We start from the raw sequence: 12,147 nt of genomic DNA, 5'->3' as shown, positions 1-12,147 counted from the left end.
ATAAAATGTAGACTAACAATGGCAAGGAAAGCGTTTCTGAAAAAGAGAAATTTGTTGACATCGAGTATAGATTCAAGTGTCAGGAAGACATTTCTGAAAGTACTCGTATGGAGTGTAGCCATGTATGGAAGTGAGATATGGACGATAAACAGTTTGGAGAAGAAGAGACTGGAAGCTTTCGAAGAATGCTGCAGATTAGATGGGTAGATTACATAACTAACGAGGAGGTATTGAATATGACTGGAGAGAAGAGGAGTTTGTGGCACAACTTGACTAGAAGAAGGGATCGGTTGGTAGGACACGTTCTGAGGCATCAAGGGATCACAAATTTAGTATTGGAGGGCAGCGTGGAGGGTAAAAATCGTAGAGGGAGACCAAGAGATGAATCAGAAGGATGTAGGTTGCAGTAGATACTGGGAGATGAAGAAGTTTGCACAGGATAGAGTAGCATGGAGTGCTGCATCAAATCAGTCTCAGGACTGAAGACCACAACAACAACACCTTAAGTCTGTGAGAGTGGCGGACTCACCGCGCAGGTTGAGGAAGGTGGCGATGATGAGAACGTTGGTGACGATGATGGCGACGCCGGCGGTGAAGATGAGCGCGGCGTGCGCGAGCGCGTCCAGCGTGGAGGGCCCCTGCAGCAGCTCAGTCAGCGTCACCATGGCGGCGGCCGTGCCCGCGCCCCTGCCCGAGCCGCTGCCGCGCGCGCCGACACCGCCGGCGCCGGCTCGCCCGGCCGCCCATCGCCCCGTCACCTGGCCGCCGCCATCCGCCTGCAACAGACCACCATCGGCCACATTTTACCTACGGTCCGCCACCTACAGCTTAGTCACCTGGGCGAAGCTATGCGCCCGAAACTACAAGTAGGCATACTCAGCTACGCTCCACAAAATACGTACACTACTGGCCATTAAAATAGATACACCACGAAGATGACATGCTACAGACGCGAAATTTAACCGACAGGAAGAAGATGCTGTGATACGCAAATGATTAGCTTTTCAGAGCATTCGCACAAGGTTGGCGCCGGTGGCGATACCTACAGCGTGTTGACATGAGGAAAGTTTGCAACCGGTTTCTCATACACAAACAGCAGTTGACCGGCGTTGCCTGGTGAAACGTTGTTGTGATGTCTCGTGTAGGGAGGAGAAATGCGTACCGTCACGTCTCCGACTTTGATAAAGGTCGGATTGTAGCCTATCGCGATTGCGGTATATCGTATCGCGACATTGCTCCTCGCGTTGGTCGAGATCCAATGACTGTTAGCAGAATATGGAATCGGTGGATTCGGGAGGGTAATACGGAACGCCCTGCTGGATCCCAACTGCCGCGTATCACTAGCAGTCGAGATGACCGGCATCTTATCCGCATGGCTGTAACGGATCGTGCAGCCACGTCTCGATCCCTCAGTCAACAGATGGGGAGGTTTGCAAGACAACAACCATCTGCACGAACAGTTCGACGACGCTTGCAGCAGCATGGACTATCAGCTCGGAGACCATGACTGTCGTTACCCCTCTCGCTGCATCACAGACAGGAGCGCCTGCGATGGTGTACTCAACGACGGACCTGCGTGCACGAATGGCGAAACGTCATTTTTTCGAACGAATCCAGGTTCTGTTTACAGCATCATGATGGTCTCATCCGTCTTTGGCGACATCGCGGTGAACTGACGTTGGAGCGTATATTCGACATCGTCATACCGGGCGTATCAGCCGGCGTTATGGTATGGGGTGCCATTGGTTACACGTCTCGGTCACCTCCTGTTCGCATTGACGGCACTCTGAACAGTGGACGTTACATTTCAGATGTGTTACGACCCGTGGCTCTACCCTTCATTCGATCCCTGCGAAACCCTACATTTCAGCAGGGTAAGTCCTGTACTGGCCTTTCTGGATACAGAAAATGTTGTACTGCTGCCCTGGCCAGCACATTCTCCAGATCTCTCACCAATTGAAAACGTCTGGTCAATGGTGGCCGAGCAACTGGCTCGTCATAATACGCCAGTCACTACTCTTCATGAACTGTGGTATCGTGTTGAAGCTGTATGGACAGCTGTACCTGTACACGCCATCCAAGCTCTGACTCAATGCCCAGGCGTATCAAGGCCGTTATTACGGCGAGAGGTAGTTGTTCTGGGTACTGTTTTCTCAGGGTCTATGCACGTAAAGTGCGTGGAAATGTAATCACATGTCAGTTCTAGTCTAATATATTTGTCCAATGAATACCCGTTTATCATCTCCATTTCTTCTTGGTGTGGCAATTTTAATGTCCAGTAGTGTATATAGCGTTCCCCTTCACGGAAACTACGATTCGGTAGTCTTGGTATAGAACACAAATGACGTAGAGCAGGTATAAAATGACAGCCCACCAGTTGCACTAAATGGTGGTTTTCAAATAAACTCTACGTGGTTTCGACGGATTTAAACCCGTCTCCTTCAGAAGGACAAACTATCTCCACATTAGCAATTCATTCAGTAAAAGCTGTCTCGACATCACATATATCGGCAACTTTCTGTACGTCGTTATGTAAAAATTAAGGCCCATAGAATCAAGAACTTGTCATATTGTAATGCGTACATGCATAATATCATAGGAGGCAATGTTGTGCAACCTTAGTAGGGACTTTTGTGGCGGCTCCCTAACCCGAGGTCCTCGGCGGTACTTTTGGGACAGCCACCACAAATTCTATAAAGCGTGGGTAGTAACCAGGATGTAGCTATGTCTGTTGACCGAAAAATAATTTATGACGAGAATTGCGCCAGCTAGAATGAAGAGATATCTTTATTTCTGACGAAACGTGCACCAGCAACACAAGTCCAAGTAATATCCAAGAGTAATCCGTGTACTGAGCCTAGTCGAATAGAATAGAAAATATTACACTGCAATGGCTCCGCTATAAACTCCACGAAAGGCTAGCAATAGGCAATCGACAATAGACTGTCCGTCTCGGGGCCAGCGCTCCTCCTTATGTGCAAAAGGCAGAGGGCGCTGCGGACCCGAGCTCCGCCATGGCGCGACCTCTTCCGTCGGCGGTAACGCCCTGAGACGCCGACGGCCGCGACAGGAACTGTGGCCAGCGATGTCACGGTCAGGGCGCGCGTGCGCGAGTTGGTTGGTTGGTTGGGTCCGTGGATACAACAGGGACAAGATCCGACTATTTGGGAATAGGATCTTACAATCTGAGGCAGTGTTCCGAGACAAACTTCCGTCACAACGTCCGCAAACGTGACGTCAGATTCGTCTAGCAACAGCGATCTGAACGCCCATTGGATATATATATATATATATATATATATATATATATATATATATATATATATATATAGGAGACGAATGAAGTGTCCTTATTGGCTGAGGGAGAAAGGTGGGGTGTCTCTTGTCCTTCGGAAAGATAGGGCGAGTTAGTAGCGAGGCGCCACTCAAAACGCACGGTCGAGTAACCGGGGCGGTTATGAAAAAGAAAGCTCGCGAGTAAATATTCCAGCTGTTAAACAAGATGTAAAGTGAAGGTTGGTTATCGGTGAACGCCACGTGTCGTGGGCAACGTATATCACGAGTATGGAAAGAGAGAAATGTGTTAATTTGTAGTAAAGGGTTGAATACAACGGCTTAGCCCAGAGCCGCCATATTGCAAATTCTGTGACGTGTGTGTCAACTAATTTCTTTTTTAAAACGAGTATACTACGAAACGTTGTTGACATTTAACAACTTGCATCCCGAAACACTCCACTTCAGCTGGATCACAACCTACATTGAACCTGGCGCCTGAGCGCTACTACTGTGCGACGAGGGACTACAGAAGCAGCAAGACACAAGGTTAGTGATACAGCGTCCAGAGAAGTAAGGCACAGTCGCTTCCTTCTCACTACAGTGCTACAGAGGTCATTGTAATATCAGTAAAACCAATCACTTAAACTAACAGACCATGTTGGTAACTACATGTGGAGACAGCTTTTACTGAATCAGTTGCTAATGTTAAGTTTGTTTGTCCTTGTGAAGAAGACGGGCTTAAGTCCGACGAAACCATGGTAAAGATGATTTGAAAGCCATCATTTATTGCAACTCGTTGGCTGTCTTTTACACCTGCTGTTCTGTAACCTTTGCTGTAGTGCAGCCATGGTCAAAATATAAATGACGTTGTAAATGGTAGGATTACCGGAAGAATTGGTAGCATTCGTAGGGAAAGAAACAAATCTGAGTGTGTGACAGTGAACTAGGAACCGACGACTTATCTTCGTTTTTTGATTGTTTGTTTGTTTTGGACTTAAACAGAACAGCATATCGTTCAGTGTTAGTCCACCGAATATTTTATATACTTACAAAATATCAATTGCATTTTGCAGGTAATAAAAGTTAGTTGACAGCTCTTACGTAAGCAAAGCAATTACTTTTGATAGAAGTACAGTGTACATACACAAATATAAAAAGTCTATAGAATTGTTGTTGTTACTTTGTACTCAACTGAACGTTCTTCATCACGATCAAAGACAAGAATTTCCTGTTATTATTGCTATTACTTGCGTTTTGCAATTAATAAATGTTAGTTGATAACTCTTGTTTAAGCAAAGCAATTACTTTTGATAAAATTACAGTGTACATACACAAATACAAAAAGTCTAACGAATTGTTATTTTGTACTCAACTGAACGTTCTTCATCACGATCAAAGGCAAGAGTTTGCTGTTATTATTGTTACTGCGAATGTTATTTATGAATGACGCAAACTTCTTTTATATAAGCTCGAAGAAGGATCGAAACAATGTTTGACATGTTTTGGTTTTGCGTTTTTTTTGTTTTTTTTTTTTTTAATTTTATCTTTTCTTTTGAGGAAATTGCATTATCTAGCGCTATATGATAAATTTTACTACCACAACTTTCCTCTGTTTCACGTTACATATCAAAAATTTTCGAATAAAGCCAGAATTAAAGATTTAAAATTTCAATTTTACTATTAATACTGTTTACTTTTAAGTAACAGGCAGAAGGATAGCTGTACAGAACAAAAACGTTCTGTGGGTTACATCGTCATTTATATATCCTCAGTCAGTTTCTATACGGTTCGCTGCTTCCTGTTTCTAGGGGAACGTGGTAAGAGACTGGTCTCATACACAGACAAAGGGATCGAAATGACATAACGCCCAATAGGTATGCAATACACCTAGCATACGGGTAACACGGTCAGATCTTAGCTGACCAAAGAAGTATTTGGACGTCACTGAGTCATGTGAAAGTGACCACCTGATGCCACGAGAGTCAGACCCAGCAATATCTTATTTTACGCTGAGTGCATCTGAAACGAGGGCATTATGAATATGTAGAATATACTGTTGCTGTTATTATAATATCTGTTCCTTTAAATTGTACCCAGAATTAAAAATCATTGTTGGTAAAGCAGTCACATCTAAGTACTGTAGAGCATTTTCCCACCAGCCGATAGCAATTTCCCACATTTACTTCGTTTCTTCTATGTTTGCGTGACAATATAAAAATATGTGCACAAAAATTAAGAGAAACATGTCGCAATGTCACAGTACCTACGAATTTATTACATAAAACTAACAATATAAATAAAATGTTTTAATATAATGACTATAAATTGCTTTATTACAGTAAAACATATACTCTGAAGTGACAAAAAACAGGGGACGGCGATATGCACATATACAGCTGTAAGTAGCATCACGTACACAAAGTATGAAAGGACAGTACACTGACGGAGCTGTCGTTTCTACTCAGGTGATTCACGTGAAAAGCTGTCCGACGTGATTATGGCTGCACGACGGGAGTTAACAGACTTCGAACGCAAAATGGTAATTGTATTAGACTCATGGGACATTCCATCTAAGAAATCGTTATGGAATTTAGTGTTCATAGAGCAACAATACTTGAAATAACCGCATACATCAATATTGGACGTACGAAAACGTATCCGTTAGGACAGTGCGGAGAAATGTGGCGTTAATGGGCTATGGCAGCAGACGAACATGCGAGTGCCTTTGCTAACAGCACGACATCACCAATAGCACCTCTGCTGGGCTCGTGACCATATCCATTCTACCTTAGACTACTTGAAAACTGTGACTTGGTATGATGAGTCCCGATTTCAGTTGATGAGAGGTGATGGTAGGGTTCGAGTGTGGCACAGGCTCCACGAAGCCAAGGAACCAAGTTGTCGACAAGGCATTGTGCAAACCGCTGGTGGCTCCATAGTGGTGTGGGCTGTGTTTCCATGGAATGGACTGGGGATTCTGGGCCAAGTGAACCGATCACTGACTGGAAATGGTTGTGTTCGGCAACTTGGAGACTATTTGCACCCATTCATGAACTTCATATTCCCAAATAACGGTGGAATTGTTTGCAGTTGGTTTGAAAATCATTGTGGACAATTTAAGAATATGATTTGGCCTCCCAGACCACCTGACATGAATCCAATTTAATATTTACGTACATAATCGAGAGGTCAGTTCGTGCACAAAATCCTGCGACGGCAACACTTTCGAAACTATGGACGGCTATAGACACAACATGGCTCAATATTTCTGCAGGTGATATCCAGAGACTTGTTGAATCTATGCCACGTCGAGTTGTTGCACTATTCCGGGCAAAAGGATGTCCGACACGATATTAGGAGGTATCCCATGACTATTGTCACCTCATTGCATAAAAGGCAAAGCCTATGGCAGGGCTGCAGGCAGACTGCAGCATTCCTTCGCCGTAGCGCTAGGAGGGGGTGCTCGACAGAGATCGTTGATACTCATTTGACAGCAGACTGGGCGGACATAGGACCGTCCTGGAGGGCCTGGAAGGGGATAGTTTGTCGCCGCTATCTAGGACCGAACCCGGGACCGGCATGGCAACAGACTGTTGATCTACTCGCTAGACAACCGCAGCCATCGACATAGTATGTAATATGTTTTAATATAATAATAATAATAAAGGACTCATTAAGTCCTTTCTGGTTCTGCCTTGCTCTGAACCCACCATCCAACATGCTAAATAATACAAATTATGGATACAATATTACTGGAACATACCCACACAAAATCACACATTTGCTATACATGGATGATCTAAAACTACTGGCAGCAACAAATCAACAACTCAACCAATTACTAAAGATAACAGAAGTATTCAGCAATGATATAAATATGGCTTTTGGAACAGACAAATGTAAGAAAAATAGCATAGTCAAGGGAAAACACACTAAACAAGATGATTACATATTGGATAACCACAGCGACTGCATAGAAGCGATGAAAAAAACAGATGCCTATAAATATCTAGGATACAGACAAAAAATGGGAATAGATAATACAAATATTAAAGAAGAACGAGAAGAAAAATATAGACAAAGATTGACAAAAATACTGAAAACAGAATTGACAACAAGAAACAAGACAAAAGCTATAAATACTTATGCTATACCAATATTGACCTACTCATTTGGAGTAGTGAAATGGAGTAACACAGACCTAGAAGCACTCAATACACTTACACGATCACAATGCCACAAATATAGAATACATCACATACATTCAGCAACAGAAAGATTCACATTAAGCAGAAAGGAAGGGGATTTATCGACATAAAAAACCTACATTATGGACAGGTAGGCAATTTAAGAAAATTCTTTCTAGAACGAGCAGAAACTAGCAAAATACACAAAGCAATCACTCATATAAATACATCGGCTACACCACTGCAATTTCATAACCACTTCTACAACCCTCTAGATCACTTAACATCAACAGATAAGAAGAAAGTAAATTGGAAAAAGAAAACACTACATGGCAAGCACCCGTATCATCTAACACAGCCACACATCGATCAAGACGCATCCAACACATGGCTAAGAAAAGGCAATATATACAGTGAGACGGAAGGATTCATGATTGCAATACAGGATCAAACAATAAGCACCATATATTACAGCAAGCATATTATTAAAGATCCCAATACCACAACAGATAAATGCAGACTTTGCAAACAACAAATAGAAACAGTAGATCACATCACAAGCGGATGTACAATACTAGCAAATACAGAATACTCCAGAAGACATGACAATGTAGCAAAAATAATACATCAACAGCTTGCCTTACAACATAAACTTATAAAACAACACGTTCCCACATACAAGTATGCACCACAAAATGTACTGGAGAATAATGAATATAAATTATACTGGAACAGAACCATTATAACAGATAAAACAACACCACATAACAAACCTGACATCATACTCACCAATAAAAAGAAGAAATTAACACAACTAATCGAAATATCCATACCCAATACAACAAATATACAAAAGAAAACAGGAGAAAAAATAGAGAAATACATCCAACTGGCTGAGGAAGTCAAGGACATGTGGCATCAGGATAAAGTTGACATTATACCAATTATACTATCAACAACAGGAGTCGTACCACACAATATCCACCAGTACATCAATGCAATACAGCTACATCCAAACTTATATATACAACTACAGAAATCCGTAATTATTGATACATGTTCAATCACCCGAAAGTTCCTAAATGCAATATAACATATACCGTACAGTTAAAAGGACGTCACGCTTGATCAAGGTCCGCGTCAGTTTCCATTTTTAACCAGACCTAAGGTCTGAGAAAGGAAAGAAGATGACAATAATAATAATAATAATTTGATCACAAGAGTATTTTGGGCATAGCTTTATGATAATTTCGAAGAAATTCCATTTATAGAAATGCGGAATCGAAAGGTGCGTATTTGTTCAAAAATTTGAGACGTACGTGTGTCATGAGTTGATTTAAGAAGTCTAATAGCTACAAAGTTTCACATCTTTGACAGTGTAAGTTTTTGTGTTATATAAAATCGTTGTGTGTATTCATAACTGCCGCGCGGGATTAGCCGAGCGGTCTCAGGCGCTGCAGTCATGGGCTGTGCGGATGATCCCAGCGGAGGTTCGAGTCCTCCCTCGGGCATGGGTGTGTGTGTTTGTCCTTAGGATAATTTAGGTTAAGTAGTGTGTAAGCTTAGGGACTGATGACCTTAGCAGTTAAGTCCCATAAGATTTCACACACAAGTTGTTCATAACTTGGCAGTACTTCACTTAGGACTGCGACTGTAAACACTGATCTCAAAACGTGTAAATGTGTGGAATTGTGTTTCTTTCAGTCCTTTCCACAAAAGTTTGCGAAGTCAGCATAGCTGTTTTTACTTTTTCTTAGTGGTAGGTCTCTTCCTTTTCTGTCTTGCCTTACTCAGTCTAGTGGTCCTACCTGTAGGGTCACAAATAGCGGCGGATTTGTTGTTGACAGCAGGTCCAATTGGCCTATGAATTTGTGCCTTTTCCTCAAGCCCATCCATCTGGGCTAGCCCTCCGGATATCAACTGAAAAGTTTTTTGTGTTAAAAATAGCTTGCAGTTTGCAGAATAACTCACCATTTTCGAAAATCTCACTTTTAATGCTACTTTTTTTCTCCGAAACAGCTGAGAATTTAGGAAATTTATATGCTCGTATCTAAAAATTTGAATGCTTTTACTAAGATTTATCGTTTAGAGTAGGTCAGGAGTTATGATCTCCATTTGCCATGTGCATACTCCCGCACGACCCGCCGCTCCTAGTTTGGGTCAGTGCCTGCAACGTATTGAGTTATGTTTGCTAGGAAATCTTCAGTCGCATATCAGTTCGAATTTGCTGTTGTAATAATTCTAGATATTTCCTTTTAAGACGTCACATTGTGTTGTTGATATCTTCAGTCCGAAGAATGATCTGAAGCAGTTCACCTGTTCAAATCTGAATATACCTGAATAAGCACCGCAACCTACATCCATCTAGAGCTGCTTACTGTATTCAAACCTTGGTCTCCTCCTACAATATAAACCCCCACACTTCCTCCATTACAAACTGATGAGTCCTTCATGCCTCGGGATACGCCCTGTCAACCGATCCTTTATGCTAATCGTGTAGCGATGTAAAATTCCTTTTTCCCGGTTCAGTACCTCCTCACTACTTATTTAATCTGCCCATATATCCTCAAAATTCCTCTGTAGCACTACATTTAAAAGCTTCCACTCTCTTTTTGCCTTAACTGCTTACCGTCAACGTTTCGCTGCCATATAAGTTTACAAGTTTACAATCCAGACAACCCTTCAAAAAGGGTTCCTAACACTTAAATTTATATTAGATATTAACAAATTTCACTTTTTCACAAATTATTTTCATGGTACAACCAGTCTGCAGTTTACATCCTCAGTCATCCGTTATTTTGCTTTCCATATAGCAGAGCCCATCTACTATTTATAACGTCTCATTTCCTAATCCAGTTCTCTCAGCATCGACTGATTTCTTTCGCCTACATTCCATTACCCTTCTTCTTTTGTTTATGTTCATCTTATAATCCCTTTTAAAGACAATATCCATTCTCTTCAACTGATCATCAGAATTTTGCTGTCTGTGACAGAACCGCAATGTGATCTGCTAACCTGAATGCTTTTATTTCTTCTCCCTGAACACTAATTCCGTTTCCAAATATATCGTTGGTTTTCTTCAAAGCCTGATCAGTGAAAAAAATTAATAACATCCGTGATAGGCTCCAACCACTTTACTCTTTTTTCAGTTACGGCTTCCCTTTAACATCCTTCGACTCTTATAACTGCAGTCTGGAGTTTGTGCAAGTTGTAAATAACCTTTCGGTCCCTGAATTTTATCCCTGATATTTTCATTTTAGTTAATAAAAATAAAGAAATGAAACAGAAAATGTGGAATTTGTGTTGTCGAGTGATAGTCCATAGTGTCAATGTTTTACTTCAGTAAGTGTGATTAAAAAATTTCCTTTGTATAGGTCGATTTGCGTTTTCATTTCACGATGTATAGAAAGAAGCGTAAATAACGACTGCTGTCGTAGTTTCGTTTCTACAGGTATATTTCCGTGAATTTTGTACATCGGTTACGGCAAGCCTCTGAGTTGACCTCTAGAAAATGACACATCTGGTTTACTTCCCCTTGGTTATTCGTAGGAACCTTAACTACCGCTCGGTTTGAGGCGCCATGTCACGGATTGCGCGGCCTCTCCCGTCGGCGGTTCGAGTCCTCCTCGTGCATGTGTGTGTGTGTAGTTCTTAGCATAAGTTAGTTTAAGTAATGTGTAAGCCTAGGGAACCATGACTTCAGCAGCAGGAATTCACACACAAATACACGTGCCGCAACTAAAGTAAATAGGGATGTCTACATCTACATACATAGTCTGTAAACCAGCGTACGGTGCATGGTGGTGGGTACCCTGTATCACTGACAGTCATTTTCTTTCCTGTTCCACCCGCGAAAAGAGCGAGGGGAAAAGACTGTCTGTATGCCTCCGTATCAGCCCTAATTTCACGTATCTGATCATCGTCGACCTTACGCAAAATTTATGTTGGTGGTAGTGGAATCATTCTGCAGCCAGCTTTAAACTCAGAAGACTGTTTCTGGAAACACTCAGTAGCCATTCTGAACGTGTGAAGTGTGGCATTGGCCTGCTGGAATTGCCCACTTCCTTCGGAATGCACAATGGACATGAATGGATGCAGGTGATTAGACAGGATGCTTACGTACGTATCATGTCTTAGAGTCGTATCTAGACTTATCAGGGGTCCCATATCACACCCATATCGCAACTCACACCATTACAGAGCATCCACCAGCTTGAGCAGTCCTCTGCTGATACGCAGGATCCATGGATTAATGAGGTTGTCTCCATACCTGTACACGTCCATACGCTCGATACGATTTGAATCGAGACTCGTCCGACCAGGCAACATATTTCCAGTCATCAACAGTCCAGTGTCGGTGTTGACGGGCCCAGGAGAGGCGTAGAGCTTTGTGTCGTGCAGTCATCAAGGGCACACGAGTGTGTCTTCGTCTCCGAAAGCCCATATCGATGATGTTTCGATGAATAGTTCGCACGCTGACACTTGTGGATATCCCAGAATTGAAATCTGCAGCAATTTGCGGAAGGGTTGCACTTCTGTCACGTTGAACGATCCTCTTCAGTCATCGTTGGTCTCGTTCTCGCAGGATCTTTCTCTGGACGCAGCGATGTCGGAGATTTGATGTTTCACCAGATCCCTGATATTCATGGTTCACTCATGAAATGGTCGTACAGGAAAATAACCA

General features: G+C 42.4%; 1 protein-coding gene across 1 annotated transcript in view; it reads right to left on the bottom strand.

Moving 5' to 3' along the window:
• Positions 1-665, bottom strand: part of LOC124795828 (G-protein coupled receptor 52-like) — a 357,443-nt gene extending 356,778 nt beyond the window's left edge. The window contains exon 1 of the mRNA XM_047259910.1: positions 530-665. Within this exon, the coding sequence (XP_047115866.1) occupies positions 530-665 (136 nt within the window). The remainder of the gene's footprint in view (positions 1-529) is intronic.
• Positions 666-12,147: the final 11,482 nt, after the last annotated feature.

The sequence above is a fragment of the Schistocerca piceifrons genome, chromosome 4 (genome assembly GCF_021461385.2).
Source record: "Schistocerca piceifrons isolate TAMUIC-IGC-003096 chromosome 4, iqSchPice1.1, whole genome shotgun sequence".
NCBI classification, from domain to species: domain Eukaryota; kingdom Metazoa; phylum Arthropoda; class Insecta; order Orthoptera; family Acrididae; genus Schistocerca; species Schistocerca piceifrons.
Note: the sequence above shows the minus strand (reverse complement) of the source record. Positions and strands in the feature narration are given on the sequence as shown.